Genomic DNA, 24,244 nt, shown 5'->3' on the forward strand with positions numbered 1-24,244 from the left:
AACGGGAACAGGACCGGCAACGGGAACCGGCACCAGAACCTGAGCCCAGCACTGGGAACTGGCAGCGGGGAACTGGGAACTGCCCCTGGCACTGGGAACCGGCGCCACCCCCCACCCGGGACCCCCCGGCCCCTCCCCAGGACCACCCGGTGTGTCCCCCCAGGCCCCCTCACCCACCCCTGGGGAAGCCCCCAAATCCCCCATCCCCATCTCCCCCATGGCTGGTACCCGGGTACCCCCACCCACCCCCCAGTCCAGCCAATGGGGCACCCCCCCCATCCCCAGGACCCATCTCCCCCATGGCTGGTACCCGGGTACCCCCACCCATCCCCCAGTCCAGCCAATAGGGTCCCTCCCATCCCCATCTCCATCTCCCCCATGGCTGGTACCCGGGTACCCCCATCCACCCCCCAGTCCAGCCAATGGGGTCCCCCCCATCCCCAGGACCCATCTCCCCCATGGCTGGTACCCAGGTACCCCCACCCACCCCCCAGTCCAGCCAATGGGGCACCCCCCCCATCCCCAGGACCCTTTTCTCTCCCCCCTAAACCACCCAGAACACAAGTGACTCCCCTCCCAGCACCCCCAATCCCTGGGGACATTGAGGTGCCAACCAGGGCGAGGTGCCAGCACGGGGACACCGAGATGTCCCCAGAGCTGCGCTGGCACTGGGAACCCCCCACCACCCACACCCTTTATTTTTGGGGACATTTTTGAGGACTTTTGCAAACCCCAGAGCGGGATTTACCACCCCACAACCCCCCAGCCCACACGGATGTGCTTTAACGAGGCAGATGTGCTTTAATGAGGCAGATGTGCTTTAACGAGGCGGCCGCTGCTCAAATGACAATTTTAATTGGATAATAATTTGCAAAGAACAGACAAAACGGTCACTGGGCCTTTGCTGCCCCCGTGTACCTGCGTCCCGCTCGTCCCCCCCGTCCCGGCCTTCCCGCCGAGCTCAGAACTTCTCATTTTGCAACATACGCTCAAGGAAGAGATTATTATTATTATTATTCTTTTTAACATAAAGAAAAATTAACAGCAAATTGAAAATAAACTGGAATTTCCAGGAAATATGTACACGAGCGAGTGCTTCGGGCTGGGAGGAAGAAAAGCTCCTGCTGTTCCAAAAGGATGGAGGGGGCTGCGGGGCGATGAATTCCCAATCTTCACCTTGGGAATGGATACACAGGGCCAAATTGTCCCCAAAATCGGCCAAATTGTCCCAAAAATCACCTTATAAGAGCTTCACAGCCCCAAAAACGCCGGTTGCTTTGACCTGTTGGGGACACGGGGCCTCACGTGGCTGGAATCCCGGGCTGGGATACACCCCAAATGCTTTAAAACCTCAAGTTGATGCGGCAGCGACTTGACCCCCCGCATGGCGGGTTTGCCACGGAAATGGGTGAAAAGGTTGGAAAAAGGAAGAGGAAACGTCCAAGTTTAGGAGCTGGACACCCACAATCCCTTTGGGGGCGTGCGGATGCGAACAAAAATGAGAATAATTAGTGCATTGCGGATAAAATGAGAATAAAGGGGAATAAAAGCAACTTCTTCCCATGGGAAACGTCCCGCGGGCTCAATCCCAGTGGGGGGGGCGCAAACGCCGTCCCCGATGTTCTCCAAAGTCGGTAAAATACCCCAAATATCCCAACGTTTCTAAAAACCACAGTTCACAGAGGAAAAAGTAACCAGGTGGTCATTGAAAACATCGCAGGTGTGGAAGTGAAGGTGAGCGGCCCCCCCGGCCCCGCTCAGCCCCCAGCTGCCTTTTTGGGTTAAATCAATGAAGTTTAGATTCCAAACGAGCTAGACATTCCTCACAAGTCACAATTTCTTTACTTCCATGCGGTACTGAAAGATAAGAGTGGATCAAAGACAGGATTGACGCCTATAGTGACGGGAGGTCGGTTGGACTTGGATTCTGACCCTTTAGTTGGGAGCGGAGACGGGGAAAACACCCCAAAAACGCCTCCGTCCCCCCCGACCTGTAAACACAACAACGCTCCTTCCGCTCCCAAACTTCCCAACCTTCCCTTTGCTTTATTAAATATAAAATCAGGAACGTTCTCTCCGAGGCAGGGTGTCCTTCAGTGCAATCTGCTTTGACATAAGGCATTTTTTGTGTGTTTTTTTGGGGGCAGTCATTTCAGAAATGGGGTTTTTCTCCTGCCTTCCGGAAGAGTCAAAGAGTTCAGTCCCGTATCCACTTTGTTTTTGTTCTTTTAATGCCCTACCATGTCAAAATCCTCTTCCCCTTCTAGTCGCTCCTCTGTTTAGAAAACCATCAGTGTCCCAGTAAACCAGTCCCTGGGAAAAGATGACGACAAAATGATGGTTACGGGGTGGAGGTGGAGTTAGGCCGGGCTTAAATAAAGCGGGGAGAAAACAAAAGACGAAACTCACCTTTAAACCCTTCTTCAGGCATACAAACTGGGGAGGGAAAGGAAAAGAGGCGACGTTAGGAGGCTCTAAAAGTCATTTCTAAAAGGGTTTTTCATCTGAGCGGCTGAATTCCCGTTGACAGCGACAATAAACCTCCAATATCTCTAGTTTGTCTCTAGTTTGTCCCCATTTTCTGCTTTTACAACCCAAATCCAACGCAATCGGCCCCAAACTCTCCCCCCGGATCCCAGCCCTGGGTTCCCCTCACCTTGCATCACGTCGTCCATCGCCGCGTAATCTGCAATCGGTTCATCAGCCTGGAAAACCAAGCGGAGGGTTAACGAGCGGGGAACCTCGTTAGGCTGCTCGCGGTTCGGAGGGGAGCGGGGAACGGGTTTCGCACCCAAAAACCAGCCGGGGATTAATTCACCTCCCAAATTTAGCCATATTTTGGGTGGGTACACACACAGCTCAGCAGCAAAGCCGCTAACAACTACTACTCTTTATTTTTAAAAGGAGGATTTCTTAGAGGAGTAACTCGTTATATTAAGCAACCTAAGGGTGGGCACGGCCTTTTCTCTCCGGCGACGCAAAAATCAGCTCGATTCTCTGCTTTAACGAACTTCATTTCGGCGGCCGCGCTGCCCCGTTACCTTGAGCAGGATGACGGACTCGGGGATGACCCCCAGGCTGCCCAGCGTGGCCGTGTCGTCGCTCAGGACCTTCCCGTCGATGGACAAGTTCTGGTCGAAGGGAGCAACTGAAAATGCATGCATGATCTGTGCCGACACAATGAGACACGCTGACTTTGTGCGGAGGGCAAAAGAAACCACCGAGCTACACAAAAACCCCCCGTTCGACCCGAGCGCCACGCGGGGTTTTATCCTCATTCCCCCCAACCCCGCGCTCCTCATTTTGTGTTTTCTTACCCAAAACGACTCATTTCTTGGAGGAAAAAACCACCTTACCTGGATTTTCAGGTCTTTCAGCGTCTGATTAGCAGAAACCAGCAGCGCTTTCTCCCCTCGGACTTTGCGGTGCCGGGTGCTCCGCCGGATGCCTTGTTTTTGGTACGTGACGTAGCTCTGGTGCGAGACCTTCTGGCGCTTCGCGCCGCCGTTGGTCTAGAAATAAAGGCAAAAAGAAATCAAGAGCCCAAGTTTGGAATTGGGGGAAAATACAAATTCCCGGTGGCCCGGGTGGCGTTTTGGGTGAGTCGGTGACGCGAGGGACGGCGCGAAGCATCGAAAAGCCCCTTGGAAAGCGAAGGAATGGAGGATTCGCCTCGAAACCACGGCTCCTGCTCAAAAAGGCGCCGGGCGGCCGCCGGCCCCGCGGACGAGTCACCGTCAGTATCGGATCTCTCTAAAAACACAAAGCACTGGCGCGGCCCGAGCGTTAAAACGACAATTGAAGACGCGTGTTTTCACGCGCCGGCGCTAAACGGAGGAGGAGGGCTGGCGTGTGACGCTGACTCGAGGGGATGATGCAAAAACCGAGGCGCCTGGTTGTGGTTTTGATGTCTACCTGGTTAAAATCTGGGTCTTGCTCCCCCTCTGGCTTGTTTTCCTCCCTGTCCTCTTCAGCTTCTGAGCTGCTCACGTTCAGCTCCGGAGCAGCGTCCTTCATTACCTGAAGTCATAAAAATCAGTCTCCGTGACTAAGCCGCGTGGCGGCAAAGGGCTCGCACGCCGCGGAACCGCAGGGATCGCTTGGCTCTGCAGAAACCTCCACCCTCCCCAGCTGCACATCCAACCGCCGGGGGGTTCGCCTCGGGGGAATCGAACTTGGGATTGAATCGCAGGTGCTTCCTGCGGCGCAGGACCTGCCCCTTTCTCCAGGCAAAGGGAAAGTCTCCTGGGGCCTGGACTGATTTCTTTCCCATTAGCTGCTTCTCCGGTTCATCTAAGTGCGTTACAAAACCCCTAACGCAGAGGAAAGAATATTATCCGTAAATTAAGACACTTATCCAACCCTGCAGCGCAGTGACAGAGGCACTCAGCGCCGTTATTTATGGGTCTGGAGGTTGTAAGTAAATGAAATCTAAATAATTTACACCAACTTAGACCTGAACATCCTTTTTTATTCATAAGTCACTGTAGGAGGAGTGAATTCACATCTACGCTTGGGCTGGGGTTTGCAGGAGCCCAGGAGACCGGCGCGTTCTCCACCCGGCTGCCTGTGAATTCGCTTCTCCATCAAGGTATTTCCAATTAACGATGCAATTATAAGCTCCCAAACATCCAGCGCCAACCGCAGCCTCCCCAGAGCCCTCCGGATTCCAGCAGTGCCGCTCCATGCCGATTTTATCCGGCTGTGGCAACGGCAAAAGGAGGTACCGGGGGGGCAGAATGAGGGCGAGGGGTGGGAAACGCTCCCCAAGTTTACAAATAGAATGCGGTGGGGAGAGATGCAGCACTGAAATCCTCGCCGGGCGTTACTGCTGATTCGTATCCCGCCGAGGCCGCCCCGTTAATGAGGGACCGCGGGCGAGCTCTCGCCCCCTCCATCCCACTCCAGCTGCTCGGCAAAGAATCGCCGCTGTGTTTTGCGCCAGCCCCACGTGTTTGAGCGTGGCCGTGTCCAGCAGAGGGGAAAAACAACAACAAAAAGAAACAAAACCAAGGCTCCTCTGCGCCAGAGCCAAGAAACAGCCTGGGAGCGAGGCCGGGACAGTCCTGCGTGCTCCACGTCTCGCAGCGCCGCAGGAACCCGGCCAGCCCGGCGCTTCGCATCCAGCCCTCGCGCTGCCGGCGAGGTGGGAATCAAGGAGAGGTATAAAACCACCTCGTCACGCTGCACAAGTGCAGGGAACACCCCCATGTGAGCCTGGCCTGGTTTCCCTGTTAAAGCATCAAACCAGGCCTAAGGAGGAAGATTTGCTGGAAGTGGCTTTTGGGTACCTGTAAAGCCAGTTCTAGACCTGGCACTGACCCCTTGAGAGGCAGGATTCACAGCTTCGAGGGGATATTGAAAAGCACCTCAAAGGTGACTGCGATTTCATCGGCACGGAGGTTAAGAGCTTATTTCTATCGAGGAATAAATGTCACTGGAGCAGTCAAGAAGGAAATGACAAATCTTAGAGGGGGAGGAGAACAGGTAGAGCCTGATAACACGATTAGGAAGAGAAAAACTGTTACAACATTGCCAAAAATAACCTAAGCTGGGAAGATCTGGGAAGAATCTGCAAAGGGTTCAGTTTGGCAAAAAGAAGCCTCAAGGAAACCAAATTTTCACAGTGGCTACAACTGGAATTTTACCTACATTTGCTATATTTGCTGAAGCAACAGCTGCCACCACGGACCCCCCGGTGACCCCCAGCCCTGTGGGGATGTGACGGGCTGTGACAGTCGCCGCGTTCACGTCGTTTTCTGGGTGCTCAGTGCACTTTCTGTTAAATGAAAGGGAGTCAGGGAGAGCGAGGACCGTACCTTTTTATTATCCACCACTTTATGGATGTAGATGGTTGCCTGGGTGTACTCCCGCAAGTCGCGCTGCTGTTGGCATAACAGCCCTTCTCTGCACTCTGGACAGAGCTCTGGGGAGGCAGAAAGGAAATAAAGTACATTTAATTGCTTCGGTTCCTCGGAGACACCTGCCCAACATCTCTCCCCATTCACCCGCAGCGTCTCATCACCCACCAAGCTCGGGGTGCCCTGAAATCTGACCCTTTATCCAAAATATAATGATTTCCCAGGGAGTTGGCACCGATTAGCTAAAGAATAAAGGCCGGACAGCAGCACAAGATTCACTCACGGGGCTCAGAGACGTAACGTGCACCCTCGGGGTCCCCCCCGGCCGCTTGCGTTCGGGTGATTTTGATGACGTGATCCACGACGAAGAGTTTTTGAATCCTCTCCCACTCGCTGGGCCATATTAGAGCTATACTGTGCAAAGGAACAAGAACGTGCTTTATGACATGGCAAAGCTGAGCCTCCAGCTCCTCAACAGCCTCCCCCTTTCTTTATTTTCAGTCTGGTCATGAAAGAAAAGCTGCAAAAATCACCCCGTAACTCCAGGCGGGCGGGAGAGCCTGTACACCCAAGATAACAGCAGCGTGTTATTAGTGACGCTGTTCTGCTCCAGTCACGCCGGAGGGAGGACGGAGGAGGGAGGGGAAGATTTGCTACTTTTAGTTCTGCATCGTCGCAGAAGCGACGCTACGGAGCACCAACTCCGGCCCAGCGCTCGGGGGGCGAGTCTGACGGAAAGCAAAGCCTAAGGAAGGCGGATGTTTCTACATCCTGGTTAAATTCAAGATAGTTTATTGTTAGGAAGCAGCCAAGCTGAAGTAAGCTCTCAATTTAGGCCTCGCCTCGCTAAGGCGGGATTGAGAAAGCGCTGATTTGGTTCGAGGATTCACGGCTCATGTTGCTGCAGCTCCGTGAGCCCCCGGGGCCGTTCCCCGAGGCTCCTGAGAGACGGAGCCGAGTGAAGAGGAGAAACTCACAGTTTGGAATCCTCCTGCGTCATGGAAGCGAAGGTGAACATGAGGCCTCCGTGGGGGCAGAGCAGAGCGCTGTTTCCCACCGAGGAGACGGGGCTGCATCGCGTCGGCCTCCTGCGCGGGCAAAGGAGAGCGGTTTGCAAAGCTTGATGGGGTTATTTCACCACAAGCGCAAGGAGGAATCACAGGTGGATATTTACAGGAAGCATTCCGACGGGGGAATATTAAACTACTACGGACGAGGAAATCAGATCTGCGTTCCTGCGCGTTGCAAAATGACTCTCCTATCTAGCAGAGATTTCCATCTCCTGCCCCCAGCAGCCCGTGGAAACAGGATTGAGCAGTGACCTTTGCCTGGGATACAGCTCCAGACAGATGAAAAAACTAATCCGGTTACTATCTAATCCGACCATCTGGTTAAGCCACGGTAAACAAGGAAATTCGGTTTCTTAGGATGTATTACAACTGCTCCAAGTCCTGCAGAAATCTTCCCTGTTTTCACCGAGGCGAACGACACATCGCACCGGGATTCAAACCCATCACCTGCAGCCCCCCCAAAAGGAATAAAACACGCTGAAAAGCTTCAAGTTACCTGACAAATTTCCTCCATTCTTCTACAAAGAACTGCGAAACGATGTACAGCTCATCCGTCTCCTGGAGGTGAAAAGAGGCAAAAAAACAGAAGCTTTTTTAATTAGTCCGACAATAGAGAAGTGATGACTGTTGAGCTTTTTCTGCCGCGCTCGTTCTGTTCCAGACCTCAGCGTTTGTGCCATGACGACTCCATCCAAGCGCGCTGGGAAAGCCAAAGGAAAGAATTTGGGATCAAGCACTAAGCACTCATATTACTAATCTCATGTTTATTACAAAGTTAATTTAGTTTTAGATCCAATTACCTTTAATTCATTGCAGGAAATGGTTATTTCCCCTGGAGCAGCTGAGACTCCCCAGCGTGGGGTTTTCCCTCACTGGGGACTCGGGGTCTCTGCATCCCCATGGTGTGGGGTGACACCCCCCAACCTGCCTCGTTTGCTTCAAAATGACAAAGTTTCCCCTTTTGGCAGCAAAACGGATTCAAACCCACGGCTGTGCACCCTCACGACGCAGCAGTTTTAGGATAAACTGTTGTTTTCCGGCCCTGAGTGATTTGCCATTAAACAGTTTGCTCCTGAACAAGAAACCACCGAGATCCTGAGAGCTGGGTGACAAAATACTAATCATTTCAGTGCTCACCTACCCTCATCGCCTTCCCTAATGCAGATTTAAGGGCTCACTCCATCTTTCTGCAGGAAAAGGAATATATGTATATATATTTTTTAAATCTCCTCTGGATTAAACCGCTCTGCTTATTTTCTTCCCTGAACCTCAACTGGTTTGGATGAGGAAAACTCAAAAAGCTTGAGGGAAAGATCCTCAGCTCTTGCTTATCCCACTCCCTTTGGAAATTCAAAGAGAGTGGAGGATGATTTTAAAGGTCTTTTCCAAGCAGAATGATTCTGGGATTCTACGCAGCCTCGCTGCCCGCAGACACCTTCATATTTTGAGCTGACCCACGGTGACGGGCTCAAGTTTTCCATCAGTTCAACCAGATATTCCCCTTAATACCAGATACACCCCTTAAACACCCCCAGCAGGGCCTGGCAGCTCGGCACAGTTTTCCTTTTCAACCCTTTTGGGGCTCCCTGGTTCCGAGGTGCAGATCTCAGGGTTTCTCCACGGCCGGAGCGAGGAGGCCGACACCTGCCAATGCAGCTTGGCAGGATCTGCGGCTCGATGGTTAATCAGCGCTGCGAGATGGCCGGGAGCCCAGGCACGGAGCCAGTGCTTGTGCCACTTCTTTGGAGCTGCCTCAAAGCCCCAGGAAAGTCCTGGAGAAATGGAGGCTCGTACTGGGGAGAAGCTGGTATGAGAGGTCTTAGAATCACAGAAGCATTTTGGTTGGAAAAGCCCCTCAAGATCAGGAGTCCAACTACAACCCTCCCCTGTCCCTGCCCCATGTCCTGAAAACCTCATGTCCGTCTGTCCAGCCCTCCAGGGATGGTGACTCCAGCACTGCCCTGGGCAGCCTGTTCCAATGCCCCACAGCCCTTTGGGGAAGAAATTGTTCCTAAATCCAACCTCAACCTCCCCTGGCGCAACTTGAGGCCATTTCCTCTCGTCTTATCGCTTGCTATGATGGAATGATGGGTTCAGCTCCTCCATCCTGCCCCACAATGAAGGATCCCACCTCATGCCTGAGCATCCTGCCCCACACCTGACCATCCCAACCTGGGGTGAAGGACGCGGGTGAGCATCCCATCCTGTGCTCAAGCAGAGAATCATTTTGCTTGGAAAAGCCCCTCAAGATCAAGAGTCCAACCATAACCCACCCCAGCACTGCCCCATGTCCTGAGAACCTCATGTCCGTCTGTCCAGCCCTCCAGGGATGGTGACTCCAGCACTGCCCTGGGCAGCCTGTTCCAATGCCCCACAGCCCTTTGGGGAAGAAATTGTTCCTCAGATCCAACCTCAGCCTCCCCTGGTGCAACTTGAGGCCATTTCCTCTCGTCTTGCACGTCCATCACTCCTGTTTGCATGGCTCAGCATTTTGGGGATGAGCTCAGGGGATGTAGGACAACGCCAAAGCACATGTGATATTTTGTCCCAGCAGCAGCAATAGCCCGGCCTGCGCGGCAGGGCAGATAGTGGAAAGGCACCTCCACTGCCACAGCCGCAGCATTTCGGTCCTTCTAGGGACAGCCGCAGCATTGCCAGCGCTTATCTCACTGACCACGGGCCAGCAACAGCTCTGCTGGCACAGGAGCCGCTCTCGTGTGTCTCGAGCAGGGCTTGGCGCCAGCACCGCTAATCGGGGGAAATCACACCTCGGCACAACACACGGGGCTGCGCCGCTGGCACGGGCTTCCCCGGGCTCGCTCGCACCGAGCAAATGGTTATCAGGCAAGTGTCTCTCTTACGGGTGAAATACAATATCTTAGGAGAGGGATAAAGGTGATAAAAACGTCCCCCAAGCTCTGTTCCGCTCCCCTCGTCTCCCTCCTTCCCGTACCTGCGGCCAGCTGCCCAGGCAGGGTCTGCATTTGTCGTGAAACAGGTTCTGGAGAGAAGTCTTCTGCTCGCTGGCCATCATCTTATGCAGAGCTTCGTTCTCCTCCCCTTCGCGCTCCAAAATCTGCACGGAACAGTTAATTACAGCACAGCTTCAGCTCCTATTCAAAGGTGACAATATCCGCTGTGCCGAGTGGTGTTAAAAAGAAACCCAGAAACACGCACGCCGGCGTATTTACAAAGGGGTAACGTTATTTGCCATTTAAATACCTTGCACTGCGAACAGCACTCTTTGTTGTTTGGGAATTCAGGGGCCTTTGGAAAATATTGCTTGAGTTTCGCCCAGGCTTCCTTGGAAACCACCCGCCGCTCGTTTTCGGATATGCACAGGTCACCTGCAGAGAGAAGGGCTTTGCTCGTGACGCGCTCAGCGCCGTTTCACAGCCCGAATTAGATTGAAGAGATTACAGGGTATAAACGGAGGGGAAGATATTCACGCACTTATCAGCCAGCACCGCGTCAGCAAAAAAACCCCACAACTAATACACAAAGTCACCTTCAACTCCTTTATCGTTTCCTTGTTTAAACGGGAAAAAAACAAGAATGACTTTAATTCATAGAAATGTCCTTCAGAGCTCACGAACCCAAGCAGCTGATCAAACACAAGCGGTGGCGGAGAGAAGCTCGGAAAAGCAAGGACAAGCCAAAGAGGGCACGGGGCTGCTGTTTTCTGATCTTGGCTAGTGATGGTTTTATGGCGACTCCATCTACCAAGCTGCAGACTAACCCTGTGCCCTATGGAACAGGAGCCAGGTGCTTTCCCCACCTTGGATAAACAAATTCCCGCTGTATAACCTCCGACGGCTTTGTGTGCCCTATCCAAGCACCTCCAAATTGAGAAGGGACAGATTTTGCACCCTAAATCTGCTCTAGGGAATAAATGGGGTGTGAAGATCTGACGCAAGATTTACCAGCTCTCCCCCAGACTTGCCAGCTGGATTATTTATCCAGATCCTTGAATAAAATAAACCCTAAAGAACAGTTTAGCGTGAGGTGTTTGTCATTTTAGCGACAGGCATAGCAGAAAGGTCACGTTTGCGCATTCGGACACCACGTGTCCATATGATGACACACACAAGGCAAAACAAGGTTTGGGAAGAGCAGAGAGGGCGAGAGGGGTTGGCGATCGCCGAGGGGAAAACGCAATCGCGCGTCCCCGCGGGACGGTAGAAAACAGCCGCGAGAAATAAAGAGGCAAAGTTGCGACACCGAGATGCGAAGCAGATTCGGATGAGCCGTGGATTCCACCCGCGGGAGGGAAACAAAACAGCAACTGCAAAGTCACGGTGCTGAGCGGTGTCCCCAAGGCACAATATTTAGTTATCTATATTTCTGTAAGAGCTATAGGGAGAAAAAGCTCCTTCCTCCCCACCCGCTGTAATTCTTGGATGTTCCAAGTGGTTTCTCAGCGTTGCGGACCCATCAGGTTTCCTCGTTCCAGCCGAGCCTGGATTTCTGCCAAGGGGAAAAAATAGCGACGCTCCCCTCCTGCTCTTCCTCTGGTAAACAGGGGCCGGGCCGCAGCCACACGCGTGAGCTCTGCCATGCGAGCAGGCATGACCGGGCCCGTTTCCAGAGCCAAAAAGGATGGGGAAATAAAATGAGCTTGTAGAAATAAGCGCCTTGACACCATGCAATTAATGAAAAGGGATTCAAATGTTGTTGGGTGGAAAATTGGGCGTGCGGGGGAGATGCGTTTTGCCATCTGGAAGAGGATGCTGACCCGGCTCCCACCGACCAGGGACACGTTTTGGGCACGGACACCAAAGAAACCTGAACATGATATCTGGGGGAAATTATTCACTGAGGTTGGGAAGCGACTGGAGAGCAAGAAATGGCAGCAAAGAGGCGAAGGGAAGGGCTGGATGGCATTTCTGGAGGGCACATGGACACGGCGCTGGCTCTTCCAGAGCCTCCCGATGGCAGGAACCTCCTCCACGGCTAAAATAAAGCGCTACGACGGAGACGACAGATTTGCTGATACGCTCCAGAGGGAAACCTGAAAGGTGCAAAGGTTGTTTTCCATGAGTAATCAGGAGATTAGCTCCGAACGATGAAATCTAACCCGCCTGCAGCCCCTATATTTAATATTATTTCTTCTGATATGACCCAAAGTCACAGATCAAGCAGCAATTCAGCAGCATAATATTTTTCAAAGGCCTATAGGCCTCTTTTTAGCGTGTCTGGCTCCATTAAATGTTCCATCACCACGCTGCATGCTTTTATTTAACAGCAGCAGCCTCGCGGCAACGGGAAACACGACATTAAAGGCTCTGCAAAGCAGCGAACGCTGTGACAAAGTGCTTAAACACTCTGCTTTCAAATGACGCTTTATCAAGCCATTACTCATTACTTGATTAGCCTTGATGACGGGAGGTGTGTTGCTAATTTATGGCTTGTTTTCTTCTTACTACGAACAAGATGGAGCATCCCTGGCAGGGGAATTGCTCACTCCAAACAGGAGGTGTTGGAACGGACTTGTGTCTGGGAGCGAAATATAAGCTAAAAGAGATGAGATTTAAACAACAGTGTAGCCAAGGATGGAGTTAATGAAGCGTCACTTCGCAAAACAACTACCAGCAGGTCAAAACCTTGTGTAAACGGACACCAAAGCGCAGCAGGTTGGTAAATCGATCTCCTCAGCGGTCTCGCAGATAAGCCCGTGTTTCTACAGTTGTTGGGTAAGTGCTCCTGCTTTCATGTAAACCAATAAATGGATACTCTCGGCTCCTATCTCGATTGATTTACACCATTTCTTTTTCTCCCGGTGCTTTCAGAGCTTCCACGTGGCTGCGGGTCTCAGTGCTGCTCTCCCTCGACGCTTCGTTAGTGGGAGGGAGCGATGCTCGCAGCACCCGCGCGTCTCTGCGCTCGCACCCTCGCTGCCGCACACGACTCGGACCGCGACGTGACAGCGCTCGCAAATAAAGCTCCAAGTTTGAGGAAAATGAGAATGAAGCGCGTTTCCTCACCAACTACTCGCGTTGGCCTCAGACGGAGCAAAGGCTACGGGGTTAATGTCTGAGCAGCGGGCAACAACAGATACATTGAGCTCCAGCCCCCGCAGAGACTCACCATGTGGGCAAACGATGTCTTCATTAAAATTTAACTCCTCTTCCTCCTCTCTCTTCTCTTCGTTTGATTCATCTAATTAAAAAAAATAAAATAGATGATTACACAGAGTTCCTCTGCCAAGGAAAGGAAAAATCTTTGGAGGAAAGCAGCACAGTTGCCTTTCAAACTGTGATAAAACCCTTAACCCAAGGAGAGACTTTAGAAGCGAATTGATTATTCCCCGACGCCCTGGCCTGTGGGCAGGCGGGATTCCAGCCCACGGGCCACATAGGAGGGCTCTGAAGTGCACGGAGCACAAGCCGGTCCTTTGTGAGACGACAAGGGACGTGTTTGTTACAGCTCAAACACCCCAGGGGTTCAGCGCTCCCAAAGATCGTGGATTTTAACCTAAACACACGGCGCGGAGCAGAAACCTTCCTGGCAAAACATCAGTCGCTCTTCGCCGTGAGGCCGCTGATTGGAACCAGATGCTGCCGGACAAACCAAAGGGGGAGCCGGCCAGGGGTCGACAGACCCCACGTTAACAGATAAATCATCGTTAAGAACCTGGATAAATCATTGTTAAGAACCACAGACGGGAGCGTTGGCCACTGAACTGCAGCATCCACTGAACTGCAGCATCGCAAACACAATCATGGGTTAGTGAGAGTCTCTAACGAGCTGCTTAATGAGCAAGGAGGCTCGTGAGCAATTCTGGGAGACACAACCTGTTATGAAACCAAGGAAGGAGGGGAAACGCAGCCCTTTTCTCCACCGGCAGCACCAGTTTACTGGTATTATCAGGAGCCTCCAAGCCCAAGATCAAGGTCATTAACTCATCATCTCCAGAAGCTTCTTGCCCTCAGTTCCGAAACAAAAAGCTCCACTAAACATCCACTTCCTAAAGGTTTAAAGAGCAGAAGCCACATTAAAAACCCTCACAAATACGGGCACAAAAGAGCTCAATTCTAATATTTTCTTCTAGGCTGTGCTGCTTTCCCAGCTTTGCTGTTTCACCCACAAACCTTCGCAATAAACATCTTCATCCCTTCCCCAAGGTAATTTTCATGTTTCTTCCTCCCCTGTGCTCTCTCATTCAGATAAAAGCAGATGAAAAGATCATGCGTCTGGGGTGGTAATTTTACACAGCTTTGTAAAACCACTTATTCCTTCATCTTTGTCTCCGGGTACGAAGATCACGCAGCACTTTTGAAGCTTCGAAAAAAAAAAGCTCCTCAAATGAAGGAGCTTTATATCCAATTTATTATCCTTTCCTCCCTACTCATACAAGGGCAGCAAAACACCTTTTGTGAGGAGGCAGCGGTTGGAGCGGGTGGGTCTCTACGGCAGGATTACCTTTATTTTGTGCGTTTCCGTTCATTTTGCCGTTACTGTGCTCCGTGTCTTCATCTGGCTCGTTTAATTGCTCCAGGGCCAACTGCCGCCAGCTCCGCAGGGACGCCTTCCCCACCCAAAACCCGTCGGTCCTGCGGGGACACAACAGCGTCGGTGCCGCGAATCGCAACTCCAAGCCCGAACACGAAAATCTTTAAGAAAAAGCTGTTTAACCACCTCTAAAAAACCTCTGAAAGCACCAGGACTCACGTACCCCTTGACTGTGACCTTCAGCAAGTTCGTGACGGTTTTGTAGTCTTCGTTTAACTGATTTTTCAGCCGCAGGATTCGACACCTTTCGACCACGCAGTCCTTGCAAAGTGCTTTGACTGGGGCGGGGGGAGAAAGAGAGAAACACAATTGTGTTATTTATTGTGCAGGTGGCTGAGCCGCTCGGTAGTTTGAACGGATGGACCGACCATCCTGCCTCACAACCAGAGATTTCACACGTCAACGAGGACATCCCTGGGGTTACCAACACATCAGGCCGTGTCGGAAGCTTAAATTAGCGTGAAAAGCTACGGCTGGGGCGCAATCTGTAGCTCTTCACGCTGCTATCAACAGTTTGCAATTACAGCGGTGAGTCGGGTCATGCCAACACACAGAAGGCAGGATGGTTTAAGCATATGCAAGAAAAAAACACCTTTACAAGCTGGTGGCCAGGAAGCCAATGGGACCTGGGGTGGGTTAGAAGGGGGTGGTCAGTAGGTCAGAGAGGTTCTCCTGCCCCTCTGCTCTGCCCTGGGGAGACCACACCTGGAATCTTGTGTCCAGCTGTGGCCCCTCAGTTCCAGCAGGACAGGGAACTGCTGCAGAGAGTCCAGCGCAGCCACCAAGATGCTGCAGGGAGTGGAGCATCTCCCGTGTGAGGAAAGGCTGAGGGAGCTGGGGCTCTGGAGCTGGACAAGAGGACACTGAGGGGGGACTCATTCCTGGGGATCAGTATGGAAAGGGGGAGCGTCAGGAGGATGGAGCCAGGCTCTGCTGGTGACAACCAGGGACAGGACAAGGGGCAATGGGTGCAAACTGGAACACAGGAGATTCCACTTAAAGATGAGAAGAAACTTGTTTGGGGTGAGGGTGGCAGAGCCTGGCCCAGGCTGCCCAGGGGGTTGTGGAGTCTCCTTCTGTGCAGACATTCCAACCCGCCTGGACACCTTCCTGTGTAACCTCAGCTGGGTGTTCCTGCTCCATGGGGGGATTGCACTGGATGAGCTTTCCAGGGCCCTTCAACCCCTGACACTCTGGGATTCTGTGAAACCCAGGAAAAAACATCCTGCAATCTCCACTGGATGAGTGGAAATTGTACAGCGGGGCAGGTATTTTAATCTGGGAGCAAGCACTGAGAACGCAGCGCATCCATCCATCCATCCCTCCCAGCCCCACTCAACAGAAAAACCCGCGGGCGATCTTCCAGTCGACTAAGAAACGTTGCCCTGTTTTCCTATTTCTTTTTAAACAAAAGCCGCCTGCGTCACAGCCCTTTCTGCCGCTTGCGTTTCTTCCCCGCCAGCCCCTAGCGGGAGCTGAGCTCATTTGGTCTCGGTAGGAGTTCCTGAGCTCCTATAGAAAAGAAACTTAAGCCTGGGGGCTTGATTAAAGAGCAGAGGGGCTGGGCTGACCCCAAAAATGAAAACGTGCGAGAGACGCCTGCAAAACAAGCGCGTAAGGCGGCAGGTATGCGCTTCCAACACCGAGCAGCTCGGGACAAGTCAGAGGTGAAAGAGAACAGGTTATTTTCTTGCGGAGCCGCAGCTGCTGCAGGCGCCAAAAAGCGTTTGCAGGAGTCTAGGGGGCTGCACGTGCGAGTTCTGTGATTTCCCAGAACAAACCTTGGCGATTTTCTACGACAACGCTTTGATTTCCTAGAATAATCTCTTTAATTTCCCCAAATAACCCCTTAACGCTCCAGATTTTACCTCCTGGGGTGCTGCACGTGCAAGTTCTATTATTTCCCAGAATAAACCACCTAGATTATCTAGAATAACCCTTTTGTTTTCTGGAATAACCATATCATGCTCCAGATTCCACCTCCCAGGGTGTTGCACGTGCAAGTTCTGTTAGTTTCTAGAACAAACCTTCTACATTATCTAGAATAACCCTTTAATTTTCTACAACTACCCTTTAATGCTCCAGATTCCACTTTCTGGGGTTTTGTTCTTTCCTAGAACAAACCCACTAGATTTTCTAGAACAATCCTTTAATTTTCTACAGCAACCCTTTAATTTTCTAGAATAACCCCTCGACGCTCCAGATCCCACTATCTGGGGTGTTGCACATGCACGTTCCATTATTTCCTAGAACAAACCGCCTAGATTTTCTAGAATATCCACTTGGTTTTCTAGAATAACCAGTTGACTGTCTAGATCAACCCTTTGGTTTTCTAGAACCACCCTTTTATTTTCTAGAATAATAATTTAATGCTCCACATTCAACCTGAAGTTTCCCAGATTCGACCAGAGAGTTTCCAAGATTCAACCTTCATAAAACCTTCCAAATATATGTGTGTGTATATATATATAATGTATATGTATGTATGTATATATAATGTAATGTATAATATATATATATATTATATTTTCCAACCTAAGCACACTGTTACTTTCTCAGAAATTCCTCCCCGTGTGGCCCTTCCCAGACAGAGCAGAACCGGGGCCAAAACAGCCCCTGTGATCGCGATACCTGTGTTTGAATCCTAACGCAATTAAGCGATATTAAAAAACCAATCACCCGGAAATAGCGCAGCACAAAAATCAAGTTTTGCCGATAAGCAATGGCTCGAAATGGGGCTGAAAACACATTTGGCACGTTAAAAAGTGACTCGGGGATGGTGTTTTCCAGCCCGACTCCTCACCGTTGAGCCGGGGCCCTCCGCCATATCTCCTGTAGAAGAAATCGGCCACGTATTCCGATATCCTCTTCATGATGGGGATTTTGTCGGGGTGCAGCTTGCCGTGGGAGCACAGGCAGGCCGAGTTGTCGATGGGTTTGGGGGGAGTGGACTCATCCAGCCACTTCTGCAGCCATTCCAGAGAGATGAAATCGTACGGGGAACCTGGGAGGGGGACAGAGCAAAGAGCACAAAAAGAAACAAGCCCGTGCGCGTCAGCAGCAGACGGCGTTTTGTCATTACCGCAACATCCAACGGTCCTCGCACAAATTAACAGGCTGGTGATTAAGTTTTCAAACATGTCAGTTCAAACACCCAGTTCTCATGGTTGCGGAGCTACGGGAAATTAAGATGCGGGCATTTCGAACCCAAAATTTATATGAAACTGCAGCCGCTCCGAGCGGGAGTGTGTTCAGATTGCCAAACCCTTAGGGATTTATTGGAGAGCAGCTGAGGGTTTTCCTATTGTCCATCAAGGGACAAATATCATATTTAAATTATTATGATGATTAAAGGCTCTTTTCACAACAGAGCGAGCTCATTGGGGTAAACCGAAAAGCAAAAAGCAACAGTAATAGACGAGGTCAGTGTTCACCCCACCCCTTCAGCGCCCAAAATGTCCATGTTATTCTGGGCTGTGCTTACAACTCTGGGCGAGAAACGCTCGCGTGTTTGAAGATTTAGAGTGAAAAGGGAAACTCGCTGTGATTTTTCAGCGCGAGGATGGTTTTGATTGAAACGGAGCAGCGGGCTCGCCCCTGTTTGCTGAAGAAGCACCCGCCACAGAGCGGAGGTTCAGGAGCCGGTCAGTGTGAGCAGTGAAATAGTTTTGGGTGAAACGTCCGTATCTCAATACCCAGCCCCGCTATTGATGTGGAAATCCTGGGAAATCACGAGGAAATGAACCCCATTCTGTTGATGCGAGGGCAGCTTTGGGAAACATACCCCTTTAGTTACATTTATCAAACGAACACAAATCACGTTTCATTCAAAGAATCAAGGGAAGCCACCGAAAAATTGCTCTTGCAGCTTGTGCTTTGCAAAGCGGAGCTTCAAACCCTCGCTCCTCCGCAGCAGAAATGAGTATTTTCGTCTTACGCAACGCCAGAGAGACGCAGCCATGACCTCCAGAGAATTGCAAGGCTGTCACAAACGGTTTGCTAGGCTGGGAGAAAAGTGCCTCCCCCGGAAAGTACGTTGTTTTTTCTGGGGCAGGCTCCAGCAAGCTGGCACAAAACACGTCTGCACAGCTCCAGAGTCGCAGCTCCCGTGGGACGGGACCCCGAGCACTTTTGGGATAAGTTTTGGTGTATCACCGGCACCGCGCACCCTCAGGGCGCCGCTTCAGGTCCTGCTGCCTTCAAATTGGGGCGGAGGAGCTTTACTCACACTCGTACAAACTGTCTTGTTGAGATTTACCCCTCCGCCGCGTTAGAAACGCCAGGAGCACATCATTCTGGTTTTGCTAAGGAGAGAAAATGCACCGGAGTTGCGCTCGCTGCTCCTTTTTCGCGGTGACTCAGGTTCATCCCTCCACCGCAATTTTGATTTAACGGTGAATTTTCACGCCGCTTGCGGGGGACTCAAGATGAGCCGCGGCGCTCCCCTGGTTGCGAATTAAGCGCAGAGCAGCGTTTGTAAAGGGCAGCAGCAGCCGGTTACGGGAGCTGAGGAGCTGCTGGTTCCGAGCAGCAAATTTAAAAGCTAAAAGTCAAATCGTCTAACATAATTAAACACATTTTAAAGTCTTTAATTACAAACTTCCTGGAGTTTTGAGGAGAGGAAACTCCCCACGCTGGATGGTCAGAGCAAGCGCTCCTACACTTGGAGGGAGATGGGAGAGGAAAAAAGAGGGGAGGGAATAAAAATCCTTGTGCCAAGGGGACAAAACACAAGGAGTAGCAGGAAAGGATTGGACTCGAGGGTCCTTCCAACTAAAATGATTCTATGGTTCTACGATTAACTTGAGGTTAATCATAGGTCCTGAGGGTCTCTTCCAACTGAAATAGTTCTATGATTAACCCCAGTCGCTCATCGGAGGGACTACGAAGCTCAAACAGCAGCTACGCAGCACGGGCAGGGATGAATCAAATCATTTTCTGCTGGAGGTCAGGCATTCGCACACCCATCACTTGCCCATTAATTCGGATCAACAGCTCCTGAACTTGCCCTAAGTTGGAAATTTGAGACCGGGTTGTTATTCTGCTGCCAGTTGCTAATGAGAGGAGCTGCTCAGCGGGCAGGAGAAAAGAGTCACAACGCGTGGAAGCACACGGGAGACCGGTGGGGAAGCAGCAAGAGGGAATTAGCGACGCCAGAGGCCATGAGAATGAGCAAGAAAAGGAGAAAAATAGGTTAAGGCAGAAAAACAAGAGAGAGAAAGCAAATCCTAAGCATGCACAGAACAACAGCCATCACTCTCCGCTTTGAGACGACAGTTAATGCCTCCCGGCGAAGCGTTCAGGCCGCGGGGGTTAGTTACAAAAACATCATTAATCTTAACAAGGGTCTACAACAAAATACTACCACAATATCTTACAGACCAGCTTCGGCGGGTAACCTTTTGTAGAGCTCCTTCACCTCCTCGTGCTTGATTTTGCCCCTGGCCACGCTCTGCTTGCGCATCTCGGCCATTTCGTTGCACCACTCCTCGAACTTGCAGTTATCGCGCTCTACCAGCTCCTGCAGAAAAGCTGTTGGGAAAGAAACACACAAAAATCAGCAGTTGTTTCGAGGAAAAATGCCAATTATGTTAATTATCCCCGCGATCGGTTATCTGGGGATAACAAGCCTAAAAATTCCCCCCCACGCAGCTACCGACACACGAGGTCTTCCCAAAAGCCAAGCGCGCGGATGTTGCTCTCGCCAATATTTATGGTTGTAGATGATTAAACGCAACTACCCCGCGCGATGCGAAAATAATTTACTCGGGGTTCGGTTGCTGGATGAAGGGAAACCCTGTGCTTTGCTGACGAGCGACGCCGAGCGCTGGCGGCCGCGCGAAGTGCAGCCGGGGTTGGCGAGAGGCCGCGGGGCTCCGTTTCGCTGTCTCTCACCGAGAGCGCTGCTCCCTGCTGCTGAGAATTCGTTATTCCTGAGCGAAAAGCAGGAGTTTGTCACCCTGTGGATGCACCTGAAGCTTGTCTGGAGCGTGAGATGAGTCGAGAAGGTGGCAAAGCCAAGGGCAAAAAGCCCTTGGGAGATGGGAGATAAGCCAGGCAAGGTGAGGAAATGGGAACTTTGCTGATGGAAAAAAACCAAACAAACCAAACTTCAGCAGGGGAAAAAAGAAGATAAAACACATAATGGGGTAATGGAGAAGGAAAGCGCTGCTTATTTCAAGTATTTTCCTATGTAGATGTATTTTGAAGAGCTAAAATATTTCCACAAAGGTTAATGCTTGGGTGGCCGGAGAGCACGGTATCCACCTTGGGAGAACACACAGTATTAAAAACCAACCAGCTTGGCCCTCCTTGAGGTCAGAGCCAAGTTCTGTCTCACCAGCGTCCCGGAAAAGTCGCTTTTTAACAACATCAAAGCAAAATGCCTCAAATTTACAGTTGCATGAAACCTCCCCGCAACCGCAGGGCTCGACTGCTGCCCTTCGCTCCCTGTTCCCTGGCAAACGGCCACGGGAAACAAAGGCAACCGCGGGGCCGCGCAGGAATTCGGAGCTGGGTGGAGAGGCTGCTGCCGAGTTATTGTTTGGAAGCAGAGGGGTAGGAGGAAAGGGGACGCGAAGAAAGTTCAGGAAACAGCCTGAAAACGCGGCTCTGGGGGAGGAATTAGCACTAACTCCCCAAGCTGCGCGGCTCCCAGGGTGGGTTTTAATGGTGGTGGGGCTGGAAAAGGTTTGGTGGGGAAAATACGGCGGGATTTGCCCCCTCGGTGTGCAGATAACCTGAACAACCAGCAGAGCCACCTCTGAGGGAAGAAGGTGGAACACGGTTCCATCCCCACCAGCACCAGGGGCCTAATTAATATTTCTAATGGAGTAGCACGCAAACGCAGAGCATCGTTAAATCCCCAGGCCAAACCCACAGGGATTTCTGCCACCCCCGGTAATTCTAAAGCAAGACACGAACGCGCTCGAACAAAACTCCTGTTCAGGGCTTGCATCCTCTTGTTTTCACGCCGTTTATTCTCAATACGGCAAAGATTAAGCACTCGCAGAAGAAACCTGACATCTGTCAGGATTATTCACCTCCTGCACAGTGTGTGCACCGCTGGTGACATTTAAGCACGCTGTTCTCCTTCAGGAACCTGAGTGGTTCATAGAACAGAATTAAAGAAGCATTTTGCTTGGAAAAGCCCCTCAAGATCAAGAGTCCAACCATAACCCACCCCAGCACTGCCCCATGTCCTGAGAACCTCATGTCCGTCTGTCCAGCCCTCCAAGGATGGTGACTCCAGCACTGCCCTGGGCAGCCTGTTCCAATGCCCCACAGCCCTTTGGGGAAGAAATTGTTCCCCAGATCCAACCTCAACCTCCCCTGGCGCAACTTGAGGCCGTTTCCTCTGCTCCTGGCGCTTGTTCCTGGGGAGCAGAGCCCGACCCCCCTGGCTCCAAGCTCCTTTCAGGCAGGTCAGAGATCAGAAGGTCTCCCCTCAGCTCCTGTTCTCCAGCTGAACCCCCAGGTCCCTCAGCCGCTCCATCACACTTGTGCTCCAGCCCCTCACCAGCTCCGTTCCCTTCTCTCCACTCGCTCCAGCACCTCAAGGCCTTTCTTGGCGTGAGGTGACCTCACCACCCCTCTGGCCGCCATTTTGAGCTCTGAGGTGGTTCTGGTGCCACCATTTTGAGCCCTGAGGTGATTCTGATGTTCCTGAGGCCGCCATTTTGTGTTGTGAGGTGATTTTACTGCCCCTGCGGCCGCCATTTTGTGTTGTGAGGTGATCTTGGTGCCGCCATTTTGAGCCCTGAGGGCCCCAAAACTGCCCCAGGATTCACGTTTTGGCCTCACTGTGCCCAGCACAGGGACGGTCGCTGCCCTGGGCCTGCTGGCCACACCAGTGCTGGTACCAGCCAGGGTGCTGGTGGCCTTTTTGGCCACCTGGGCACACGTTCAGCTGTGCATCCCAAGGGTTTCACTGGTTGCGACACCAAGTCTCCATACAGAACCTCCCAGACAGTGGCCACAAAAGGGGTTTTGAGCAAAACCCCGATTCCCGTCCCACCTGGAGACGAGACGGAGAAGCCGAGCGAGCCCAGACTCACCTGGCACCTCGATGGTGAGGGACTTCTCGCGGCTCTGCAGCCTGTACACCAGCATGTACGCGTTGCGCGAGCAGTGCGTCCCCTTCCCGCACTTGGGTTTGCGCGTCTGGGATTTCGAGGGTTCCGCTGCAGTACAGAAAGCAAAAAACATAATAAACACGCGAGCTTGCTCACCGATTCTCCATCAACGGGATGAGTTTGCCATCTAGCCGGCTTCCCTCTCGCTCCTGCGCCCTCTTTTTGCCAAGCGTTGGGCTTGGCACGAGCCGAAGTTGGATCCCAAAGAAAGACCCAAATCCCTCCAGCGTTTCTGGAGGCAGGATAATTCAAAGGGACTAAAATTAGGAGCCTGTTCTGAACCACCCTTCTGCAAAAGCCTTTCTTCTCTCCCCAGTTAAACCTCACCGAGCCAAAAGCGGCTCTTGGGAAAACATCTCTTCTCCAAATTGCCTCTTGTTCTGGTGTCTTGAGAGCAAAGAACGGGGTCAAATCCTCACAGAAGAAAACGCTATTTACAGGTGACCAAATACGTGAAAAAACACGTGTGTTTCTGCTGGGCAACAGAGATTTTAGGGAGCAAAAAGCCGCAGAAATGGTTATTTCGGAGCAGCTGGTGGCGCGATGTAAACTCGTGTTGCAAGAGCCCCCGTTTCTAGCCAGACAAGGAACAATCTTATTTACAGCTGCAATTTCAAAAATCAACCAGTGTTTACATATTTTTTCCTAAAACCACCCAGTATTTACATATGTTCTTTTAAAAACCAACCCTTTGTAGGTCAAACTCCAAACGGAACATGGAAATATTAACAAAAGCGTGTGCCTTTCCTAAATTCTGCAAGAAGGCATGTGCCTCTCCCACAGCACCATCCAGGGGACTTCCTAAACGCTCTTTATTTGTATTTTCTCCAAATATTTCCTAAATTGTTCCCATCTGCACGGCCAGGCCGCAGGATTTACATTACCGACCTCCTCCCGCTGCTGCCTATGTTTCTAACCTAAAAAATAGTCTTAGTTTTGCTCAGACTTGATAGAAACATTAACACTCCCAGCTTGAAAAGGCTTCTAAAGACGCTTTACATCTATTTTTCGTGCAGCCTTGTATTTCAGTAAGAAAACTTAGTTGTGGTTAAGCACAACGCTTTACAAGTACAAGGTCGCAGCTTTATTTGCTCCTTATTTTGCGACGCTGGGTGACTCGGGAGGTTAAAAAGCAAAGCTTCGGAGGCTTTATTTCCTTTTTGGGCTTATTTTTCTGTCTTACGCCGCTAGATGTCAAGCCAGCTTCATGATCTGGTTGCAGGCAAGCGGGAGTCAAACATTAACAGGATGATAATGCTGCTCCGGCGTTTAAGGGCGTTGTGATGAAACGCAAGGTGTTTATTAGCGAAAAAAGTGAAAAGCAAGTGGTGTCGTGCAGGGAAGGAAACAGGAGAGGGAGGGAAGTGCCCCATGCTTGCTCAAGTGGCTTCACAAGCGAGAAAATACAATCAGAGGGTGTCTTTTCATTAAGCTGCTACTTAAAGGTGCTTTAAAGAAAAGCGACGTTTCAGAAAGTCCGGCTGCGGCAAAGCGCGCGCGCCCTGGTGTGCTGGTGCTTCTGGGAATGGGTTGTGTGCACTCTAAGGGGAATTTCTGGCATTAATGTCTTTATTTCCCAATCCCGCAAAGCGTCCTGTGCTAAGAAACACTGGGCGACTGCAAATCCGAGCACTCAAAATGCCAATGTAAAGCTGAACTGCTTTAA

The 24,244-nt window shown here is 51.4% G+C and overlaps 1 protein-coding gene across 3 annotated transcripts in view; it reads right to left on the reverse strand.

Moving 5' to 3' along the window:
* Positions 1-816: 816 nt before the first annotated feature.
* Positions 817-24,244, reverse strand: part of USP48 (ubiquitin specific peptidase 48) — a 32,424-nt gene continuing 8,996 nt past the window's right edge. The window contains exons 10-27 of one of the 3 annotated variants that reach the window (XM_080358683.1): positions 22,501-22,626; positions 19,826-19,975; positions 17,247-17,447; positions 14,607-14,721; positions 14,354-14,484; positions 13,019-13,090; positions 10,154-10,278; positions 9,885-10,007; positions 7,428-7,489; positions 6,839-6,949; positions 6,145-6,275; positions 5,820-5,926; positions 3,916-4,020; positions 3,357-3,512; positions 3,042-3,167; positions 2,657-2,705; positions 2,410-2,436; positions 817-2,313 (exon numbers count right to left, since the gene is read on the reverse strand). In XM_080358683.1, coding sequence (XP_080214809.1) covers positions 2,291-2,313; positions 2,410-2,436; positions 2,657-2,705; positions 3,042-3,167; positions 3,357-3,512; positions 3,916-4,020; positions 5,820-5,926; positions 6,145-6,275; positions 6,839-6,949; positions 7,428-7,489; positions 9,885-10,007; positions 10,154-10,278; positions 13,019-13,090; positions 14,354-14,484; positions 14,607-14,721; positions 17,247-17,447; positions 19,826-19,975; positions 22,501-22,626 — 1,940 coding nt within the window. In that variant the 3' untranslated portion in view covers positions 817-2,290. Of the gene's footprint in view, positions 2,314-2,408; positions 2,437-2,656; positions 2,706-3,041; positions 3,168-3,356; positions 3,513-3,915; positions 4,021-5,819; positions 5,927-6,144; positions 6,276-6,838; positions 6,950-7,427; positions 7,490-9,884; positions 10,008-10,153; positions 10,279-13,018; positions 13,091-14,353; positions 14,485-14,606; positions 14,722-17,246; positions 17,448-19,825; positions 19,976-22,500; positions 22,627-24,244 lie in introns of those variants that run through there. The other 2 variants (XM_080358684.1, XR_013923260.1) reach the window with 2 other exon arrangements.

Source organism: Nesoenas mayeri, assembly GCF_963082525.1.
Source record: "Nesoenas mayeri genome assembly, chromosome: 24".
Classification (NCBI taxonomy): domain Eukaryota; kingdom Metazoa; phylum Chordata; class Aves; order Columbiformes; family Columbidae; genus Nesoenas; species Nesoenas mayeri.